This window comes from Natrix helvetica (genome assembly GCF_964273705.1).
Source record: "Natrix helvetica genome assembly, chromosome: 2".
Lineage (NCBI taxonomy): Eukaryota > Metazoa > Chordata > Lepidosauria > Squamata > Natricidae > Natrix > Natrix helvetica.
In genome coordinates, this window is record NC_138552.1 from 197,194,376 (window position 1) to 197,219,183 (window position 24,808).

The following is a 24,808-nucleotide window of genomic DNA, read 5'->3' on the forward strand; positions in this document are numbered from 1 at the left end:
ATCAAGTGTACCATCAGAAGTGAACAACCACATTATGTGAATCTGTGAATTTTACATATTTATACTGTTTGCAAATATCTTTGGATCATTGATTTTCCATAATGCCATAGATGAACATTCCCACTGTGTGCTTGGTTGATAAAATTGATATAGTCCCCACCCTCTGGAACATCATCTCCCCCCCCCCTCCGCTCCCGAGGTGAGATTGACCCCAATTCTGTTAGTTTTCCAGAAAGCTCTTAAAACAGGGGAGGGCAACTATGGTAACTTTTATGACCTGTGGACTTCAATTCCCTTGATGGCTTAGGAATTCTGGTAGTTGAAGTCCACAAGTCGTAAAAGTTTCCATCGTTGTCCACCCCTGCCTTCAAACATAGCTTTATCAACTAGCATAGTCATGCTATGATACAGTGGAGCCTGTTAGATGGTTGTATGATGCACTCTGTTTTTATGCCACTGTTTTTTTAAAAAAATTGATTTATTTTGTTTCTGTTTTGATTTAACTTTATTGTTTTCAATCAGTTTTTATACATTCTTGATTGTTAGGTATGCTGCCCAGAGTCAGTAAAGTGAAATAGATGGCTATACAAATATTAAATTAATTAATTAAAATAATATACTATCATATTTAGTCAACCATAACTTCGTAACGCTCCTGAGGGGTTTTTAATTTAGCAATTTATTTAAGGGGATTTTAAACTGTGTTTTAATTGTGTTTTTAGTTGTGTTTTAATTGTCCTTCACTTATAAGTCTACTCTCCTCCATGCACATATGTATTTGTCCCTGTTCTTTTCGTATATATGTGTGTCCTATGTGTATTTTTATCCGTTTTGATTGTACGCCGCCCCGAGTCCTTCGGGAGAGGGTTGCGGCTAATCAAATAAAAATTTATTATTATTATTATTATTATTATTATTATTATTATAATGATATCACTTTATTATAATAGCTATCCTGTACATAGCTATTTTGTAAAAGTATTTTGTAAAAGAAAAACTTGAAGAGCATCGCTCTTCAAGTGCTTACATGTTTTATTAAAAGCTTCAAATTTTCTGTCTTTAATGTTTCCCATTCCATAGGAGAGTTTAAAGTAAAAGTATAAATGAAATTAAGATTATTCTCTTTCCTGAACACTGATGGGGATTTCTATTCCGCATAGGTGAAATTGTTCAACTAATTTTTGGGAACCTGTAGAAAATTAAGTGTTGCATATTTTAAAAAGTGACAAATCCAAAATGTTAACTAAGTAGTAAAATGCTATTACTGTGGAGTCAGTTTCCTAAAGGAGTGAATATGCTTCTTTAAGGAAAATAATAAGATTAGGCAGTAATAGCTACCTGTATAATCTATAATTTTCACTTTGATGGTAATCATCTACTATCCCTGCTGTCTTAATTAACAATTAATTAAGAATTATTATTATTATTATTTATTATTTATTAGCGTTTATATACCGCCCCCTCTCCCAAAAGGGACTCGGGGCGGTGTACAGTCCGTATCAAAATACAATTAAAACATAGTAATAACTACATAAATACATGTGTAAGAGGAGGATAAAATATGACAAACTGTACAGCTAAATAAATAAATCGATACAAAAATTTAAAATCCCAATATCATATCAAATTTAAAACACTATCCCTCTAAAAACCAGTAAGAATGTGTATGCCAGGAGGTAGACGTTATAAATTATGCCAGACCAGCCAGTCGGAACAGGTGTGTCTTCAGTTTCTGTCGGAAGGAGCGGAGGTCAGTAGTAGTTCTAATGTCGGGGGGGAGGTCATTCCAGAGGGTTGGGCCCATCACAGAGAAGGCCCTACTCCTCGGTGTCACCCGTTGGCATTGCCTCGTGGATGGCACCAGGAGAAGGCCCTCCCTGTGAGAGCGAATTGGCCGCAGGGATGTATGTGGGAGGATGCGATCCCGCAGGTAACTATGCCCTATGCAATGGAGCGCTTTAAAGATGGTGATCAAAACCTTGAAACGCACCCGAAAGACTACAGGCAGCCAGTGCAGCTCGCGCAGGAGAGGTGTTACGTGGGAGTACCTAGTACTCCCCATGACTACCCGCGCGGCTGCGTTCTGGACTAGCTGCAGTCTTCGGGCGCGTCCCAAGGGAAGCCCCATGTAGAGAGCATTACAGTAGTCCAGGCGAGACGTCACCAGTGCATGAGTGACTGTGCGTAGGGCATCACGGTCCTGTGCGTAGGGCATCACGGTCCAGAAGGGGGCGCAATTGGCGCACCAATTAATTGTTGTACTGTTCACACAAATACAGATAGTCCTGAACTTACAACCATAATTGACCCCAAAATTTCTGTTGTTTTGGCACTTGTTAAGTGAGTTTTTCCCCATTTTAAGACTTTCTGGCCACAGTTGTTAAGTGAATCACCACAGTTGTAATAACATGGTTATTAAGTGAATATGGCATCCCCATTGATTTTGCTTGTCAAAAGGTTGCAAAAGGTGATCACATGGCCTTGGGACACAATGGGAGTTAGTTGCCAAATGTCTGGATTTTGATCACGTGATCATGGGGATGCTACAAAGGTGAGTGAAAACGCATAACAACACTTTTTTCAGTGTCGTTACTTTGTCACTAAATGAACTTTGGTCACTAAATGAACTGCTGTAAGTCAAAGATTACCTGTTTAGTAATATTGTGTTACTAGTTTTGAAGTATATAGGATGACATTACTATATTTACCCAATAGTAATACAATATTTTTCACCAAGATAATTATTATCTATGAATGGGGCAGGGAAGAGAATCATCCTATACTTGGTGATAAGATGCTTTTCATGAGTTTGAAAGCAAACCAGGGACAGTTACCTGAGTGCAGATAACAGCTTACACATGTTTTCCGAGAATAGATTTTATTTTTTAATTTTTTAATGATTTAATTTCTAATTTCAGCTTTAATGTCAAAGGGAAAGAAAGCATGGAGTTGGTCTTCATATTTGGAAGAAGAAAAGGCTACAGCAGCACCTCCTAAGATTTTTAAAGAGGTAAGCTCTCCTGTAAAATCCTAATTAATTGGTTTGAGGAATATATACTTTGCTAGATGATTGTCTTAAATAAAGGCAAATTAAAATTTCGACATGGCTGATAGGGTTATGTTAGTTCCCTTACTTATGAAAGGCAGTTCACAGATGTTACTATGTTTATATGTAATAACTGATGCAGAGGAGGTAATCTCAGGTGTTGTTCTGTTAAAGGTAATCCTCATATAAGTGGGCAGGTTTTCACAGTGACAACATAGTTTTGGAATTCTAGTTGTATTTAACACTTCTAAACATTTTTTTTAACAGCCGAAAACCTGTTTTCCCCCAGCAGACTTTAAATGTTGATGTTGATTTAGCTAAGCATGTTGTTGCCACCGTTTAAAACACTATTATGCATAATGTTTGGATTATTTCATACTTTCTTATATTTTTATACTGTTGGATGTATTTAAGATTATTTCTGGATGCTACTAAGTGTCCAATTCCAAAACATTGCAATAAGAATTCATTGGTGTTATTACTGCTGGCAGCTTGAAGTTTGAGAGCTAGGTGTATGTATTCATGCTTCGTTTTGGTTTGAATACTGGTGAAGATAAGTTTTTAACTTGTTTTCCCTACCCTAAATACCTGGATAGGTTAGCTATGCACATTTGGAATAGATGGCCCATTTTGATTATAGGTTTTTTTTGTTGTTCACCCATTAATGTCTATTCCCTTTTGCTTTATTTTAGCAATTGGATAGTGTGAACAATCCTGAATAGAAAAGAAACCTTTCAATAGTTGTAATAGTTGACAACAGTTAATGTCTTTTTAAATTATGTTTTAAAAAAATTATAGACTAAAATAAAGATTGTGTCAGAGAAACAATAAACATGAATCTCATAATTTTACAGGCACTTAAATAATTCTAGATTATATCATTTTGGCATACAAAAACAATACTCTTTATATGCAACATTTCTCTGCCTCTTTTTTTCATACTGCATGCATTCCTGGTATTCTTCTAATGCATATGTAGACGCTGCTGTTATACATACAATTTTGGTTCTGTGAAAATAGTAAGTTATTATGGAGCAAATTTAGTAAGAATTACAAGGAGGTCTGTACAACAATAGTTTTAAGATGAATGCATGTGGATCCTATGTATTTTGACAGGATCAGGGGTTACAGCCTTGATTACTAGCAATCTCTGGTGAGAAGCTTCAATTGATGCAACTGTACATCAATAATTTTATGGAAGTAATCCTAATTAACCACAGTTAACGTGGTTAATAACAGTCATTAGCGTAGATAAAAAGGAGTGGTGAGACTTGGGTTCCTAGGAAAGGATTAACAGAAAGTTATGTATAATCTTGTGGCACATCCCCTGCCCCCCTCACCCCCCTCCCCAGACACACATAGACACACATAGCTTCTTAATTATGATTTCTTTTGCCTTGACTTGTTTTGTTGTATGTCAAGCAGTTTTAAAGAGCGGAACAATACACCTGTCGGAAACTTGTAAATCCATTCATTCTTACACTCATTTCAGTACAAGCAGTCATGCAAAATCCTGCTTGTAAAATTATTCTTTAAAGTAAATGGATTTTTGCATGGTTATATCTTCATGGCATAACTAGAAAAGTCATTGCGGAAGAAACAGATACTCTCTCACAAGTCAGCATTTATTTAACTTCATATAAGAAATTTGTCAAAATCTTGGTATTAAAATTAGTTTTAGCATTGCGGCAGAAAAACTTTGGCAATACATACCAACCACTGGAGAAGATCCAAAGAGTCATTTATTTTTCAAAGCTAGCAGATTACTACTGACAGTCATTAGGAGTTTTTTTGTACCCAGAATGAAGCAAGAATAATAACTACTAGGTTACATAAGTCTTAAAGAGAATACTTAACAGACAATTTGACAATGCATATACATTAATAGGAGGTGTCAGCAGAATTATTTTACAATGGTTAAAGAAAATGATAACAGAAAGGAAGACATGAGTATCCTTCATTGTATGAAAACATAGAGATGCGTTTTTTGAAAGGCAGCTTACTTATATATATATAAATGACTTTTAATTGTTATTCCAGCAAGCAATGCCTGCGCTTTGCTGCAGAGAGAGATAAGGAAACACAGCTGTACTCATCCTTGTATTTACTATCTCTGCTTAAGGCACAAACTCTAAAATCAATTAGAAAGTAAAAGGCATAACTGACACAGTAAAGAAAACTTCATTCTTAAAGGTCATGCAGGCATATATGCAATATTGTATTGTAATGAAGCATATGATGACATAATTACTTAACCCAAGTTCAAAATACAACTTGCACAGCAGGAATGTAAAAGATGAGAGAGGCTGAGCCATTAATCCGGAAATATATTAACATATTTATTACTTAGGAAATGCATAATGTACTTTATCCTGAAGATTTTGATCTAGTTTATGTCCGTATAGTGTGTTTTTTTTAAATGAAGGTGGAGAAAAAAGCTTCATTAGCTGGCCTTAGTGTGGAAGATCTGGATTTTCTTAACGGAGAAAAATAAGATATCTATTTTGGCATATTTTAGAAATGCTTATGTTAAATAAAACTTGGCATTTTCCTTCTAGTACCAGTCCTTCCCATACAACAAAAATGGATTCAAAGTTGGAATGAAACTAGAAGGAGTGGATCCTGAGCATCAGTCAATGTACTGTGTGCTTACAATAGCAGAGGTGAGTGCCAGAACGGCAAAACAAGATACTTGATTTTAGCAATATTATCTATACAACAAATTATAGCAGGCGATAAGAAAATAACTGCAGCCCATCATTTAGAGCTAGGTAACATAGAATTAAAAACTATAAATAAGAATATAGGAAGAGCTTTGTTGCAAAGTCATACTTTCTAGAACTTTTGTAAAGACTTTTTTAATTATACTAAATTTCTAAATTTATCTAAATTTGTAACCAATGCATCTTTTATTAAACCTTGTGTGACTCAACTTTATTGATTAGACTTAGGTAGGCTCTAATATTAAAAGAAATACTTAGAATGTTCCCTTGGATTATAGCTGAAAAGAAATATTGGATTTTTACTTATAAACTCTATCGTGTGTGTGTGTATGTTTGTGTGTGTGTTTTGAATAAATCTTGAGAAAGATGCAATAGGTTTGCACTATTGCATTGAATGATTATGCAATCTAAAGTTTGTTTGAGAATTGTTCCCCTATTCCTTTGATGGCGAACCTACTCTATGGCACGCGTGTCACAGGTGGCACACAGAGCCCTCTTTGCAGGCATGTGAGCCATCACCCCAGCACAGCTCCACCCCACATGTGCACACTCCTACCTCTGGCCAGCTGGTTTTCAGGTTTCTTCTGTCCATGCGTGGGGGACTGGGTGCACGTTTTCGGGTCATACACACATTGCATTATGGGTGTGCGTGCGTGCTTTTGGCATGCAACAACAAGAGGGTTAGCCATCACTGCCCTATCCAATAATTGCCTTGTAAGGCCCATGAGGAGATATGCTTCTACTCATATGTATATTTTTATATACTCTGATTTTAGATTTGTGGCTACAGAATTAGACTCCATTTTGATGAATACCCAGATTGTTACGATTTTTGGCTGAATGCTGATTCTTCAGATATTCACCCTGTTGGGTGGTGTGAGAAAACTGGGCATAAACTTCATCCACCAAAAGGTACTATGTTATTGATAAACAATGTATGACCTTCTTTTAAAAATTGTGTTAAGGCAGCATAGGTATACTTTTATAGTGAGAGACTCAGGCATCTACAAGTAAAAAAAAAGTGGTACATACTTTCTTTTCATGTTTTGTTACATTATAAAATATAAGTGAATTCTGAAAAATTTAAATTCCAGGATCTGAAAATGTCTACGGCATATTTTTTATGTTCAAAAGCACAAATTATCCTTTCACCAATGCTTTAATGATTGAAAAGCTAACAAATGAATTACACAATACTCTCAAAAGAAAGCCTAATGATGAAGTTTTAATAACTACCTTAGTTTAACATTAGGATGCTTGATGAGAATATCAGTGGTTTCAAAAAGGTATAAACCTAAATATTTTTCTCCTCTTCCTTAAAAGGAAGAAGAAGAAAAAAGAAATAATATATAGTTGAAAGCATTGTATCTTCATCATTGTCAATGTGCATCAGATTATGGCCTACCCTGAACCCGTAGCTGAAAAGATTTTGGAGAAAGTCTTCCCCTACTGCACATCCTCACAGACAAAATTCTGGTATCAACTTCTCAGAACATTACAAAGTTACCAAAAAGAGTCTTTTTCCACCTGTGGTTAGGCAATCCATAAATGCCTCTTCAGCACAGGATAAGAAGACCAAAAAGCTAAAGGATACCAGGACACAAAATAATTACTGTTCAGAAAGATAAATGGGTTGAAATCATCTTTATCAAGGTCTTCTGCTGTTCTTGCGTCCATAGTGCCCCAGTTAATTAGATCAGTGTATCCTTTTTCTTATAATAATGCTATCTACTCCTATGTAATCTTTCTGATCCCAAGGGCTTTGGACCAATCTCAGAAGGTAGAATAAGAGACCTCTCTGTTACATGGAGTGGAATTTTTCTGATCAGTTGATGAGATTCAGGGGAACTTTTCCTCCATATTTCTCCACATTTATCTCTTTTCTCTGAATCCACCCATAGTCCATCATAAATATGTGAACACTGATCAAAATAGAATCTGGTTATATCACCTGGATAATGATTATTTTCCTTACAAATATTTATGTGCTTCCCAGCCAGCAGGACAATTAGCAGGAAGGTACTTGAAGTCGAATCAATCTCCTTCAAAGGAAAGAGAAAAAGAATTTTATTTTCAGTATTACTCCATGTTGAAAAATATGGAGGAATATGGTCTGTTTTGGATCTTCAAAATAGTTGTTCACTTCAAAAGTGAACAATTGAATCCAGTTCAGAAATTGAAAAAAATGGTTCTACAGAACATCTTGGCATTATTCCATTAATAGGAGTGTTTTGTTTCCATAGATCTCAAAGATGTGATGTTCATGGATTCACCTTCATTTCCCTCCCAAATAATCACCACAGAGTGGTTGGTGAACTGTGTCATTGTAATATTTTAGCCACAGAATTGCCAAGAATTATCTCTATACTAGCCGTCCAGATTTCTTTACTATTCTGAACATCTTCTAAGCTTTTGAATCCAATTCTTTGGAACCAGATCTTACAGGTTGAGTCTAAGGGTATCATTATGATGTGTTACATCAACAAGCAAAGGAATACTGCAGTGCTTTGCAATTTGAGAATTGTCTAACATTTTTTCCCTTTTCTAATTCATGTTGTGATGGATCTTCTAAGCTGTGATCATACAAGACTCATAAAAGAATGCTTTATCCTTCTATGACACACTTCAATTTTTAGAACCCAATTCTAGCATTGATAGCAATTCTATTTTCTTCCACCACTGCATGAGACATTTTCTAAGGTGTATTATTAATATTGATATAACCTGGTATTACTCACATTTTAACAGACAAATATTTGTATGTATCTGTATATAAAACATACACAAACACAGATTTTTGGTGGGACTCTTCTTTTTGTATAGATCCTATGTTTTATCTCAAGAAGGTAGGCCTGCATTGTGACCTCATCTTGCTCCTTATCTTGCTCCTTGCTTCTGACTTTTGCCTCAGTGAAACTATTCTCTTTCTCTCCTATTCTATACTGAAATTGGAATTGAATTGTTTTTTCACTTTTGTTTGTCACATCTTGGCTTTTTGTATACTCATAGTAACTTCCCACACAACATTGTAGATATTTTTTTACTCTTTGGAAAAAAGAAATATTTCTATTTCTTCTTAGCAAGTTTATCACTGGATTAAGGACACCAGATATTAACTGGCAACCTTCTTGTTAATGTTTGTTTCTGGAGACACTCTATTATCCATCCTGGTTGGAGAGTGAGACATTGGTCCCAGTTCCAAGTAAGGTTTGCTGTTCATCTACAGTTGCTTATCTGTAACTGCCATCCCTAAAAATAGTCTGCATTCACAGCATGCTTGAGCCATCAATTCATGGATATTCCTAAACCCTATATTGGCTTGGAACCAGGGACGTGCGGTCAGGGGAGGCAGGGGAGGCAGAGCCTCACCACTCTCATCATGAAAAGAAAAAAAAAGGGAAAAGGCACACGTGGTCCGATTCCCTGCCTTCCTGAGTCAGCATGAAGGGGACCGCGAAGCGCACTCCGACGGCTCATGCTCCGCCGGCTTGCGCTCCACGGTCCTCTTCATGTTGACTCAGGAAGGCGGGGAATGGGACCATGTGTGCAGGAGGAGCGCACTCTGCAGTCCTGCGACTCGCGCTCCGCAGTCCCCTTCATGTTGACTCAGGAAGGCGGGGAATGGGACCATGTGTGCAGGAGGCTGAGGCAGCCTCAGCCTCCTGCACACATGGTCCCATTCCCCGCCTTCCTGATGATGTCACCAGCCTCACCAGCCATAAACCTCACCGCATGTCACTGCTTGGAACGTAGATGTCTTTGTGCAGATTTCCACCAACCTTTTTATGGCTGTAGAAGGTTCTAGAAAAGGCTGCACCATAGGCATAACAGTCAGAATTCATTTAAAAAACCACAGTCGCGGGTAAGCAATTGGTTCTTTGTAGATCATTTCCATTGGAGATGTTTTGGGGCAAAATTTAGTTTTTGCAAGTAATGCCCCCCAAAAGCTTGGATTTAATAGAGGAAAATAAGCATATAAGATGCAATGTCATCTTTAGTAAAAAGGCAACTTCAACTTTGAATGCATTTGGTTCATACCTCCATTCTGGTAGAAGATACTTCTTTATTTCTCTCAATGCAAAACATGTTTCTCTGAGACAAACCACAAAATCAAAATCAAAAAAATAGAGAGGCGTTTGGTAACAGCATGCAGCAGTTTTTGATTTTTAAATATGGTTTGGATATCATAGGTTTCTTTACATGTAAAGCTTAAGCCATTCTCTATTACAATGTTCAACTTTGCACTAATTAAGTTTTCTTAGCACACTGTTCTTCATTTTTTTTGGCCTTTTTAGACATAGTTACAATGAAATGATCAAATATAGTTCATATTGTACATTTATACCAGGATTGCAGACTTTGGCTATTTTCACTTCACAAAATGATAAAATACTAGACTTGTTAGTTACAAGAACTAGACAGACTTTCAGTGTGTATTATCTGCAAATACTGCATTTGGACCTCACCTCTGTTAGAAAAAATATGTGTGTGTTTCTGAAGAGAAACTGGTGCTTTTGGAGTTTTCAGGAGGAAAGATATTACTGACTGGTCTTGTTTTTAAATTATATGGTACCTGTAATTATATTCTCAAGGGGCTTTTAAAAGTTAAATGTTTTCAGTTTGTTCTTGAAATGGACAGTTTGGCAGGCACCGTATGGTGATACTGACAGTAACAGCTGCAATTAAAGTAAGTGCACCTCAAACTAAAAGAATATTTGTTTTATTCTTCTTTATGGTTTCCAGGATATAAAGAAGATGAATTTAATTGGCCTGCATATCTGAAGAAATGTAAGGCTCAAGCTGCTCCTAAATCCTTGTTTGAAAACCAAAACAATGTAAGCTTTTTCCTTATATTTATCTCTGTGTTCACATTAGCATTGGTGTAATATATTGATTTGCCCAATCTAGTTGAAAGTGTAATGGATTTTATCAATGTAACAAATCCACTTCCTATAGTAAATTTATGTAATAAATCTGTACATATACACTACCTATGTATTTACTTATATTCATGAGGTATTTTTTTATTTTCTACATATTTTTTTTGTGCTGCTTGATATTAATTTAATTACTTGAAAGTGTGTGTTAAAAGCTTTAAATTTTCATTTAAAACATTTTTAAAAAGCATTAGAATAGTGTTTTCCTATATGGAGAGAGGAAGGCAGCCATTAAATTCTGCTTTGCATGCCTTTTGTACTATGTGTGTGTCCGTGTGTGCGTGCGCGCGCGCGCTTTCGTAGATTTTCAAGGGTGTAGGTATGCTAGTCTTGTTGTATTCGGGTCTTTTCCCATGTAAGATTGAGATTGTCTTGGCATCGTTTCGGTGAGGTCTCACTTGGCATCTTCAGGCTGGGTTTGATAATCTCAATCTTACATGGGAAAAGCCTCGAATACAACAAGACCAGCATATGTATGTATGTATGTATGTATGTATGTATGTGTGTGTGTGTGTTACAACCCCTGGTATGCCCAAATATGGGAGGAAGCTCACTACTCCCCCTTTCTGTCCTTCGGCTCATTACAGAGACCATCCAGGCAGAAAACCATATTTTTTATTTTTAATGTTGCCTTTGCTATGTTTGTGTTGTATTTGTGCTGATAAATAAATAAAGGGAGACTAGTATAGATCTATTTCAAGCTATTTAGCTCTCATCAGCTAGCCATACCCTTACTGGGATTAGAACCTGGCTGTATTATATATTAGGCAGATGTATTAGCCACTAAGTCACAGACTCTCCTCCTTATCAGCTGAGCCAGGGAAATAGGTATGTATTTGTGTTACAACCCCTGGTATGCCCAAATATGGGAGGGAACTCACTACTCCCCTTTTCTGTCTATCGGCTCACTACAGGAGACCATCCAGGCAGAAAACCATATTTTTAATGTTGCCTTTTATATTTATAATATATTTATATTATAATATATATTATAATATATATTTTATATTATATTTATATAAGGAGGAGAGCCTGTGGCTTAGTGGCTAATACATCTGCCTAATATGTAATACAGCCCAGGTTCGAATCCCAGTAAGGATATGGCTAGCTGATGAGAGCTAAATAGCTTGAAATAGATCTATACTAGTCTCCCTTTATTTATTTATCAGCACAAATACAACACAAATATAAAAAGGCAACATTAAAAATATGGTTTTCTGCCTGGATGGTCTTGGTCTCCTGTAGTGAGCCGATAGACAGAAAAGGGGGAGTAGTGAGTTCCCTCCCATATTTGGGCATACCAGGGGTTGTTACACAAATACACACACACACACATACATACATACATACGTGTGTGTGTGTATAAATATATATAAATATAAATATAATTAAAATTTTAAAAAGAATATGAAATCTAAGAATTACAGAAAAGAAAGGAAAAAGAGAGAAATGTCCAGAATTTGCCAGTTTGATGTAAGATTCCAAGCTAGAAAACAGACTGTGAGTTCTAATCCTGCCTTAGGTATGAAAGTGGCTAGGTGGATAAATTTAATAATTATTAAAATAATAATTGAACTTATATCAAGTCTGAATAAGAATTAATGCGACCTTCAAATGAAAGAAACTTTATCAACATTTTTTCCAACATCCTTTTTTGACTGGCTGACACCCACTGTCCCCTCTTCCAAATAAATTAAATATAAAAGAAGATGATGTAGGGGATTACAAAATGAATGAGACAGAAATAAAAGAAGTCTGAATTTAGTTTTTTTTTAAATAATCCAAGTATTTGATTTAGGAAATAAGAGTTTATCTTATTCCTAAGACAATGCGATATAAGATATAAGATTCAGACTTCTTTAATACATGGTCACACGTCTCATGGACTTCACATAAGTCCTAATTTGTCTGAGTGATTACATATTCACTGTCAGGCAGAAGGAGCCAGGAACAGGAATAGAGTTCAAAGCACTAAACATTTATTTCATTGTAGCTGTACACAAGAATCTGATCTAGTAACAGTCAAGGTAATTTGGTGCTATATAAAGATCAGCAGAATTCACAGGAGTCTGGATTTAGGTCCCTTGTGGGAGTGTGATGGCTCTATGTTTCGTTTCATAATAAACTAGGAAAGACAATTTTATTTTGAAAAGTCTATGAAAGGTTACACAGTTTTAACAGTATATCATGTAGAAAGATAGGCAGTCAATAAAATAAAATAATAAAATAAAATAGATAAGTGAGAACTTTTTTTTTAAAAAAAATCAAGATTATGCAAAGTCAGAAGAATTTGAGGATGTAGAACAGAGTTTCTAACCTTTTGAGCTTTGTGGACCGGACCAGTGGGTGGGTGAGGGGAGAAGGGATGGTTATAAACAAGTGGCCGGCAAATACATACAAATGGAACGCTCACACACTCACATACTCGCGCAAATGGAGATGCGTGAACTTCCGCGGCCCGATTCTGAATGGCTCATGGCCCAGTAGTGGGCCACGGTCCAGGGATTGGTAATCCCTGATGTAGATGCTTTTTTAAAAAAAATAAATTTGCAGCGTTATGTTGATACTTGTCTTTTTATTGATCTGCAACTTTCTGTTTTATGTTTGTTTTGTGCTCTCTTGCTTTATGTGGTTAAATAGCCAACCTTCTATTCAATATTATTTTTGAACCTCTCTGATTAGACTGTGATCCCATCAGGATTTCGAGTAGGGATGAAGCTTGAAGCAGTAGACAAAAAGAATCCTGCTTTCATATGTGTTGCTACGGTAACAGACATGGTGGACAACCGTTTCCTGGTTCATTTTGACAACTGGGATGAAAGCTACGACTACTGGTAGGGGTGTTTTGATGATAGAATTTTAGAGATGCTTTCCTTTTTTCCTCCCTCTGTCATATTGTCATTTTTCTATTTAATTAGGATGATCAGTTTTTTTAAAAAATCACTTCTAGAATAATTTTATATGTTACAGACCCCCTTAAAGGGATGTAGATGTTGGTAGCAGTGTAAAGAATAAAGGCATAATAAATGTGAATGTCAGAAAGAAACTAATCTGAAAGTTAGAAAAAAATACAGGCTAGAATAAGAGAAAATGTACTTGAAGTCATAGGAAAGTTTTTAAAAAACTTTATGTGGTCTTCCTAGGGTTAAGAATTGGATGTGGAAAGGCAGAAACATGCAAATAATGAAGCTGCTCACCTTTAGCAGTCTGCTGATGAAGCCTGGTGAATTGTTAAGCGAAAAGGGTTGAAAGACACAGGACACTGTTTGAACCTGATGGGTAGACAGTCTGTAGAGATTCTCAGTCATCCAGGTCATGGTTGATGGATAGACAACAACTTAGTGTTGTTTCTGTCTCAGTTCAGATGGTTTCCTTCTTTACTTCCCTCTCCTGCATACTCCATCCAGTAGGAATTCTAGATAGGGCCTTTTCCGGACACAATGAACTGCTTAGGAACCCCAACCACATTACAGGTAGTCCTTGACTTACAACAGTTTATTTAATGACCATTCAAGTTCACAGCGTCACTGACCAAACTGACTTGTGACCTTTTTTTCACACTTACTACCATTGTAGCGTCCCTATGAACATGTGATTTACATTTGGATGCTTGACAGCTGACTCATATTTATGACAATTGCAGTGTCCAGGAGTCATGTAATCCCCTTTTGCAATCTTCTGACAGGCAAAGTCAGTGGGGGAAACCAGATTCACTTAACAACCATGTCTAATTTAACAACTGCAGTGATTCACTTAACAGATGTGGCAAGAAAAGCTGTAAAATGGGACAAAACTCACTTAACAAATTTCTCAACATAATTTTTTGGTTCAGTTTAGTCAAAGGTTGAGGACTATCTGTATGTACAGTGATTGCAGTGGAACAGAAACCAGTTTTGAATTAATTTGTCAAGAGAATCCATGCTTTCCCATGGATTCACCCCATGGAATGGCTTTACTTTATAAAAGAGCCACCTGGTAACTCATGGTTTGGCAGAGTCTCACAAGTCCTTAATATAACATTGTGACAGCAGGAGAACTTTTGAGATGCTTCCAAGACAAAGCTTTGAAAGGGCAAAATCTATGACCTCATGGAAAACTATATTGCAAAAAAATATATATACAAACAACCATCCTATAATTTAAAGATTAAGCCCAGCACCCTTAATAAAATGAGGACAGAAATAGAACTATTTTAAATAGTTAAAATCTAGGATAAATAGGGCCACGCTTATTTATTTAACAGTGCCCTATTATGGCAGTAAACCTGATAAGCTGGCTCTTTAAAAGCTGCAAGTGCACCATGAAATGAACTCCACAGAAAATATTCATGTTGCGCCATTAATGCTTAAATGTCTATTTGTGAATAGCCTTCCTATCCTCTTCTCCACATTCTTCTCTCTGTCTACAAGTACTTTTTCTTCTGGAAAGCAGCTGCAGGTACCTTCAGATTTAGGAAGCAGCAAAAGAGAGATAATTTAACCTTTCTTAGCAGTGTATCCACTCATATTCCTTTTATTTTGCCACAATTCTCTCCTTCAGACTGAGGAAAAGAACCTTTATTTTTTGGTGACTTGGATGCAAATAAAATAATAATAATTGCTGAGAAAATAACTGCCTGGTTATCATTTGTAATTAATGTATGAGTTTAATTCAATACTGCATTTAACTATATTCCTAATTGTGAATATATAGAACTCCAAAGTCAAGAGTCATTTGTCCCGTTCCAACTTACTCTGTTTCTTTCCTGGCTGCAAATGAAATGAGCTTGGTTGCAGCCTACAGAACATTCAACAAATATGCATTTTACTTCTAAGGCAACATCTCCATAAGTAAAAGAGAGACAAAAAGAAAAAGGAAAGCCTTTATCAAGGTTTGTTTTTAAAACCTTTGGAAGATAAAAAGTGGATTGCTGACAAAACGGCTTCCGTTAACATAAAACATGTATGGCTTATAAAATTTCTCCTCTGAACACAAGATGGGGCTAGAAGATGATCTGTATATTGTAAGATTGGTATCTGATCCTATTAAATATAAACCAACAAAAATATTTAGTTGATAATATTTTTGAATTATCCCAATTAAAAAAATGAACAGTAGCATAGGTAATAGAAAATACAGGCAGAAATTTCATTATGTTTCATTTACTAATGCTGTAATAACTTTTTTTTAAAAAAAAGCAAACTATTAAAACTAGTATTTAAAATTAGTATTTTGTATGTAGTTTACTATTTTATTGTATTTATTTCCACGTTTCATTATCTTCTTAACTTGTACCTACCTAGGACACAGCTTTTTATAGGACAAAGGCGTGTAATATAATGCAATTTTAATATTCATTTTTCACTTCTCTGTATACTTAAAGTAATTACTAGTGTTTATAAAAGTATGTTTATGAAATATGACAAATGTGATAATAAAATTTGGTAATAATAAAATAAATTAGTTTCAAGTAATAAGAATATTCAGCTGCATCCAATGATGTATGAAGCATCTATACAGGGCATTCTTTCTGGATTAGAAACTTTTAAAGTATAATTTTGTTTGTTAGACTGTCTTAAATCAAATGTTTTTATTAGCAAACATATATTTCAGCCTTTCCTAAATATGTTTACACACACTCTCCTTCTCTCTGAAAAAGCATTCCAATACCATAATTAATGTATTCAATGTCCCCATTTCACAAGCAGTCCAGATGTTCATGCGTGCCCCACTGCCCTTGAACTATAATAGAAAAAAATCTTAATGCAATTAAGATATTTATAGGAAAGATGCACAATTAATACAGTATTTTTCCTGCAGGTGTGAAGCAGCTAGTCCACATATTCATCCAGTTGGATGGTGTAAAGAACATAGAAAAACACTTGTAATTCCTCCAGGTCTGTATAATAGCATAACTTTACTTATTTATTTCACTTGTTTAACATTTTTAATGAGAAATTATTAGTGTGCCAAAATTTAAAGATATCTCAATTTAAGAGTGAGTTATTATGATTTGATATTACGATTGGACAAGCTAGTTTCACATGCATTTTGGATACTGATTCAGTACAAAGGTAAAGATTTTAATTCCATGCAGAACTTACATGTATGAGAACACTAATAATTAGAAATAAACTGTATAAATTACGAATAACATTTTGTAGTTATAAAATTAGAATGCAAATTCACTTATCAAACAACCTTTATATAAGCTATAAATATTTAACCTGTAAGTAAATTAATTGTAGTTTCTCAGGAACAAACTCCGTAATTTAGCCCACACATATCAATTGCCTTACTATGAGTCACTTGGAAAGGTGATACATTGAAAATTGTTACCTATTAACAGGACACGTTTTATCAGCACAGGAAATTTGAAATAGGCCTACTAGCATTAACAATTTTTCTCCCATTATAGCATTTAACATAAAACTTATATTAACGTTTATATACAATCTTCACAGAAATTTTGTTCAGTTGAGCTTTGCTAAGAAATGGCTTTACCTGTGAATATCTATACCTGTGTTTCCCTGAAAATAAGACCCTGTCTTATAAAAAAAATTGCCACCAAAAAAGGCACCAGGTCGTCTTTTTTTTTGGGGGGGGGGGGTGTCGTCCACTAACTCATCTCACTTGCGTGCATCACCCCTGGCCTCCTTTTCACTGTCAGAGGCCAAATTCCTGAAGGCCTCTGCAGCCGATAACAGAGCCCCGGTCGATCTGGAGCTGATCAAAGAGTGAAAGAGATATTTATCTCTCAAGATGTGAGAGTTCCACATTCCAGATCTAGAGGGATTTTTGGGGGACTAACTAATGGTTGTGTTCTGACCGAGGCATCCCAAGAGTATGAAACCAATGTCTTGTCCTGGCAAAAAACCCTTTTATTAATTTACAGTGAATTCTGCTCATTCACAGTTCTGGCCCCCTCTCTGGCTCCAAGACAGAGCCCTCATGAGAGCCTTCCCCAGACTCCAGGCCTGGCCCATGTTCCTCCCCAACTGCCTCACTGTCTGAATCTGCTGCCAGCTCCATTGGCCGCTGGAGGGCCACAACAGGTTGATTCCACTAAAAAAAAAAACCCTTTGTAGGGTACTTTGCAGTGAGAATAATATCCCTCCAGATGTTAATGAATGGCAATTCCTAGCACTCCTTTGTATTTGTTGACTAAATCTGCAAGGTGTTGTGGATCACCCACTACAAGGCAGCGTAGGTCATGTTTATTTTATTCCTTTTAATTGAAGTCTGACGCACAGTGCTTTGAATATATCCAGTGTATGATATATTTAAATATTGTATCATTATTTATCAATTAGACTACCCACATGGCAAACATTTTTCTTGGGAAAAATATTTGGAAGAAACCAGTTCTTTACCTGCACCTGCTAGAGCTTTTAAAGTGGTAAGAAACATCTATTGTTTTTTTCATACTTATTCTGCTTATTATCTACCACCACCATTTCTGCTGTGATCAATATTAATATCTAACCTTTTGACTTTGTTGCTTTGAGTTTAGATCATATTTTCCCCATTTTTGGAATTCAGCAATAATTGGTATTCGGGCCAGATCCAGCCCCCTGACAATATCTGCATATTTAATATATTAAGACAACATCTTAACTTTTCTTTTTTCCCTTTTTATTCTTTAACGGTATTTCATGAAAGTAGTATGAAGCAAATGCACTACCTAAACATGACTTATTTTCAGTGTATAGGTAGTTCTTGATTATGACCACAATTCAGCCCCAAATTTCTGTGGCTAATCAAAGCAGTTGTTAAGTGAGGTTTGCCCCACTTTATGACCTTTCTTGCCACTGTTTGTAAGTGAACCATTAACAATTGTTAATAATGGTTGTTTAGTGAATCTGACTTCCCCATTGACTTTGCTCGTCAGAAAGTTGTAAAAGGTGATCACATGACCCTGGGACACAGCAACTGTCATAAATACACACCAATTGCCAATTGTAACCATGGGGATTCTGCAACAGTCATAAGGGTGGAAAACAGTCATAAGTCGCTTTTTTGATAGTCGTCGTGACTTTGTCACTATGGTCGTAATGAATGGTCGTAAGCTGAAGATTATCTCTACCCCTTTGCTTCCTGAACCAAAACAAGAAAAAGGGGACTTGTTAACTACTAGGTACATGGTTTATTTTATTTTTATTTATTTACTTGGCTTATAGGGCTTTTAACTGGATTAAAAGCAATGTATCTAAATAAGGTGGATTTTTTAAAAAAGTATATTATAATTACATAAATGTTAACATAAACATAGGGGACGTGGTGGCTTAGCGACTAAGACGCTGAGCTTATCGATCAGAAGGTCGGCAGTTCAATGGTTCGAATCCCTAGTGCCGCATAACAGAGTGAGCTCCTGTTACTTGTCCTAGCTTTTGCCAACCTTGCAGTTCGAAAGCATATAAAAGTGCAAGTAGAAAAATAGGAAACACGTTTGGTGGGAAGGTAACAGCATTTGGCATTTAGTCATGCTGGCCACATGACCACGGAGATGTCTTCGGACAGCGCTGGCTCTTCAGCTTTGTAGTGGGGATGAGCACTGCCCCCTAGAATCAGGAACGACTAGCACACTTGTGCGAGGGGAATCTTTATCTTTACCTATAACATAAAACCGTGAAAAATTCAAAAGAATAAAACAATTTCTTACTTGGGACGGATAATTACAGCGAACCAGCCTTAATGGCTTGATAGACAATCAAAATTTTCACTAATTTCCTGAAAGCCATGAGGGAGTCACTACTTTGGTGTTGGAGCTGATATTCCTTGATAGGAGGGCAACAATTGAGATGGCATAATTTAATGGTCCCTGAAGATGGCAGCCTTTGGTAGAGGGACACAATCTCCTACATCTTATCAGACAGATAGATGTTGCTAGGAGATGTTTCTGCAGAAACTCAAGTTTTGAATCAGGGGTCAATGGTTTCCAACCTTGGCAACTTTACGACTTGTGGACTTCAACTCCCAGAATTCCTCAGACAGCATGTACAAGTCATAGAGTTGCCAAGGTTAGAGACCCCTGTGATAGGAAGCAACCAAAAGCTAACCAGTATAGCTTCTAGAGTAAAGGTGCTATGTGGGTACCATGAAATGCATGTATAATTGCTTGACTTACTGTATTTTGGAACAATTGTAGCTTCCAAATGCTCTTCAAGGGCCATGCAGAGTGCATTAACAATATTATAATCCAATTAAAAAATCACTAACGCATGAGTGACAATGAGTAATACTTCCCATTTCAGAAAATGCCGCAATTTGGAACACAAGCTGAAACTGTGCCAGGGCTCTGTTGGCCACGGTTACTACCTGGGAGCCCAAGGGAGCCCAAATTATCAATCAACTGAATAATAATTTATATAGTTAGTTAACATTTTATAGAATATCATCATCATTGGTTCCTTTCTCGTGAAATGCAGAGAACAGCAAGCTTCTTCCAGTGACTCCTATCCTCGGCATAGAACATTGTGGTATAAATAATAGATACAAATTAAACTAAAAGTACTTTCCTCTGTTGTAGAAACTTTCTCATGGATTTCAGAAGAATATGAAACTTGAAGCTGTTGACAAGAGGAATCCTGCGCTTATCAGAGTAGCTACTGTGGTTGAAACAGAAGATCACAGAATTAAAGTAATTTATATTCTTGTTTTTAATATCTTGATTTTTAAACAGGAGCAACTGCTGAACAATTATAAATGATATCTTATTACACATAATACTACTCTGGTTTCTCTAGTCACTTCAATGAATAGGAGGAATATAGCTTCATCCTATTGAATTTGTCCCCATTCAGATAAAGTTTATAACAATTTTAAGTTCCATGATTAGATATGAAAGTGTTTTTTTAATTTGTGGTGGACTGATCTCGGATATATTACTCACCAGTTTTAGCTCATCACCATGTGATGAGATGTAGTGCTCTCACACATTCAAGCCCCCCCCCCCCGAAATTTGCACTCTAAATCTCCAATAAACACATAATCAAGACAAAAGCACTTTCTTTCTGTCTTTGTCAGTTTGCATGGATTGTGAGGTTTGCATCCTGTGGAGATACCATATTACACTTCACTCCTAATTGCACTGCTGATTTGTGCTGTCAGTAGTTGGAGAAAGAATCAACTGTTTTCAGTGTTAATCCAAATGTGTTAATCCAAATGTGGAAACCAGCTGTTTCCACTGTTACACTGTGAGGGAAGTGACACTTTAGTTTGCTAATTGGGTAAATTAACCATGGTTTGTGATTTCAGACCTACCAAATCAAGTCACCATCATCATGACTTTTATCTTTCTGATAACCAGAATTTAATCTCTTTTGAATTGTATACTTAGCTCATAATTACTAATTGTTATGATTAGGATAAATCATAACAACAAATTTCAGTGGTTAAGATAAAGGAATTTCAGGATCTAAACATTGGATGCTTTGCTTTGGAATAGTTTGGTTACAATTTGGAACCCCTTAGTTAAGAGAAATTTCAAGTAGTCCTCAATTTACCATTGGTTGCTTAGTGACTGTTCAAAATTACAACTTACCTCCCAAAAGGTACTTATGATCAATTCTGAAGTCCGCGGGAGGGTGGGTGGGTGTTGAGTACCTATATTTATAGCCATTTGCAGTGTCCTGCAGTCACATGACCATGTTTTTGCCAAAGGCAGGCATGTACTGCTGGATTTTGGGCAAAATACTCCATAGTGAACCTTATAGCAATTCTGACATTTGTTATACCCTATTCCAATGCTGATGAGCATTTGGCAGGCTTCAGAAAAAAAAAACGGGCTAAGCTGCATTTAGCACGGGGAGCCAAACATCATCAAAGATTGAATTTGGATACATCTGAAAGCTTTAAACTCATGCTTTAAAAATTTTAAACGGTTTATTAAAATATAACTGGAATTGTTATCTTGGCAAAGTAACTATAAAGCCACCATAATTAGTACAAACACGATGTGCTTTTGTGTGATTTGTTCTTTATAAAGCTCTAATATAACAAATAAATAACCTACTAAGTTTTATTTTTTTTAAAAAGAAAGTAGTCTGAAACTACAAGGACCTCAACATTCTATATCTTTGGGTTTTAGATCCACTTTGATGGCTGGGATAGTATTTATGACTATTGGATTGATGCAGATAACCCAGACATACATCCTGCAGGCTGGTGTGCAAAAACTGGACATCCTCTTCAGCCCCCTCTTAGTAAGATAATACAAATGCAAAAATACAATAAATATTTACCAGTCTGTTTTCTTCTGCCTTGACAAATTAATGTGCTATGAGAGAACCAAGTTGTGTAGTAAATCATTCATAGAGTGATTGCAAGGTCTATGGAAATCGGTGGATATCTTGGGAAACACTTAATAATTGAAGCCTCTTATATTTGTGGGTATTCTGATTTTCAAGAAGAGAAAATGTATACATGTTTACTAACCCATGACAAGAATTCCAGGTGGATTTCTTCAAAGTCGTAGAAATCATTGTTTTACCTATACTCAGACGATTTGATTGAAAAGGCAGTCACATTGTTGCAGTGTAATTCAAATATTTTATGCTCACTAGAACTTTGTTTAGCTTTTAAAAAGAGATCAAAAGGGGGTGTCATCATTTATATTCTAGTGTAACTTGGACATTTTATGGCCCACATCCAACTCGTCACTGGGGGAGGAGGGGCAGGATGACAGTCCTCAATACGAGAGGACACGAGAAACGTTTCTCGTGTGTCACCTTAGGAAAATTAATTGCCCACTCCTGTGATTTGAGTAAATATGAAGCTAATGTTGAAGTTGGTTTTTGTATTATTTGTCTAGGTCCGCTGGAATTAGTAGAAGCTTTAGAACAAGGAGGGTGCCCTACAGCAGGCTGCAGGGGAGTTGGACACATAAAAAGAGCCAGGCATATGGGCCATCACAGGTATGTGTTATGAAGAACTGGTACTTCAGTAGCTCAGCAAGATGTGCCCCGTTAGAATAAGGCTGTGGATTTAATTTAATTGCTGTCCATGAAACAAGATGTTGTTGCGAAGAAAAAGGACCATCAAGTATCCTTTTATTTAGATTGCTTTGGTGATCATCAATTGCATAACTTCATTGTGACCAGAATATAACATCTGATTAAGAGAGTGCTCACCCTTGATCAATAACGCTTTAACTGATATGATGCTCCCTAGTAAGAGATTTCTCCTTAACATTCAGTTAGGTGTATTTGCCTGTTGAATATGGCCCTTATTTTGTGTAGAGCTGTTAGTTTGATTCCTTAATGAAAATGAAAATCTCAGTCTGTATTGGCATTAAAGCTTTAATCTTGTAGCCCCACAATATAGTATTTTTTTCATAATTTTATTCTATAAACCAAATATTTGAAGTCTGTAGGTTATTATGAGTCAAAGTTCAACAAAATGTTTCAGTTGTATTGAAATTGATAAGTAAATATTATACATTTGTCATTTGACTAAATCACAACTCAAGTATGTATTCAATTTCAATATTTTACAGTGAGCATGAAAACTAATACTCTTCTTTAGTGTTCAGTTTTTCAGGTCCTCATCTATATGGGATATAAAAAAAAAACCTTTTTAAAAAATTCTATCTGCTATTTATCTATCTGCTATTTTATCTAAAAAATTCTCAGGGCTGCCCCTTCTCCTTGGATGGATCTTGACTAGAATGCAGATTTTACCTTTTGCCTAAATACATGTTTATTTGTATTTGAATTATGAATGTCTGTAGACCAATAACAAAGAAAAATGCATTCAGTGACCAGGCATTATATTGATTCTAACTAACCTACTTGGCTAAATTAATAGTTTGAGGAATTAGGCTTACTGGGTTTCATTTTTGCCTCTTAATAAATTATGGGCTTAAATATTTTCCTTAAGGTGGAGTGGAAAATAGCATGTGTAGAGGGAGTCAATAAATACATACTACATTTATTACTGTATTTTTTGATTATCAGTTCTAGGAAAAAAGAGCAGAAGGGTGCTATTATCTTATGGGCTTCCTGTCAGCAACTAGATGTCAGTAACTATGACTAAGAATGGGGAACTAACCTATTAAAATCATGCTTTTATTTAAACCACAAAATAGTTGTAATAACTTGTATTTTCTGCTACTGTGGTTTGTAATTTAAAGTGGTTACAAATTTGCTATACGAAAAGCATTGAAATATAAGAGTGTAAGTAGCACTCAGGGAACTAACATAATATTGATATTCTCCCTGAGCAAATCCATTTTGTTCCTGAACTCCCAAATCAAAATTCCATTTGAGTTAACAGAGGTAGGATGAAATGGGTATAGTCATTTACATCAGACTTCAGTCCACTGTTTTTTTAAAATCTCTGTTGAAACTTTTATTTAAATATACTTTCGGAAATGTTCATGACAAGGTGCATTTATGTTGTCAAGTAATTACCTGAAAGCAGGATGATCAGTCATTTTCTGATAGCACAATGCTTAAGTTGGATGAAAATGTGCAGTGACAAAGTATGACAGGGCTAAAATGAATGTCTTTTTATATGCAAATGTTAATAAGGACCTTGGAGTTCTATAGTAAAAAAGATTCAGATTTGCAAAGAAATGAATTACTCAATATCTTGTGTTTCTTTATGAGAACTCCTTATTATATGCTATATGGAATAGAGTAGACGTGCCAAATGTTTTGTAACTTAAGTTACTAAAGTTATTTAATAAGTTATTGTCAAGTTATTATCCAAGTTATTAAACTACATACATGCATGCTAATCCTCTAAACTATATGTAAGTGTAAATTATTCACAAAGACAAAATGACAAAAATAAGAATATTTTCAATTGGCTGAGCCCACCAGTAGTTAATAATATACAATATTACAATATTACAAATAGTAATATACAAGAGCCAACATGGAAGATGGAATATAGGTAATCCTTCTATTGAGTTCAGAATTTTGGTCATAAGTCATTTAAGTTGTAGGTCGAGTCGCTATATGACCAGACTAGACTTTACAACCATCTTTACAAAGGTTGTTAAACAAGTCATTTGCTTGTCGGTCCAAATCCAACTCATCTGATGATTGCTTTTTTGCCAAAAACAAAAAACAAAACCCTCCTAGTCTGTAAAAAAAAACCCATAAAATGTGATTGCA

The 24,808-nt window shown here is 35.7% G+C and overlaps 1 protein-coding gene across 5 annotated transcripts in view; it reads left to right on the top strand.

The window, feature by feature from the left end:
- The window catches only part of L3MBTL3 (L3MBTL histone methyl-lysine binding protein 3), a 94,189-nt gene that overhangs the window by 42,121 nt on the left and 27,260 nt on the right, over positions 1-24,808 (top strand). For all 5 annotated transcript variants that reach the window (XM_081940301.1, XM_081940302.1, XM_081940300.1 and 2 more), the window contains 10 exons: positions 2,919-3,010; positions 5,605-5,709; positions 6,546-6,681; positions 10,513-10,604; positions 13,389-13,540; positions 16,506-16,582; positions 17,999-18,084; positions 20,215-20,325; positions 21,775-21,889; positions 22,498-22,600. In XM_081940301.1, the coding sequence (XP_081796427.1) occupies positions 2,919-3,010; positions 5,605-5,709; positions 6,546-6,681; positions 10,513-10,604; positions 13,389-13,540; positions 16,506-16,582; positions 17,999-18,084; positions 20,215-20,325; positions 21,775-21,889; positions 22,498-22,600 (1,069 nt within the window). The remainder of the gene's footprint in view (positions 1-2,918; positions 3,011-5,604; positions 5,710-6,545; positions 6,682-10,512; positions 10,605-13,388; positions 13,541-16,505; positions 16,583-17,998; positions 18,085-20,214; positions 20,326-21,774; positions 21,890-22,497; positions 22,601-24,808) is intronic.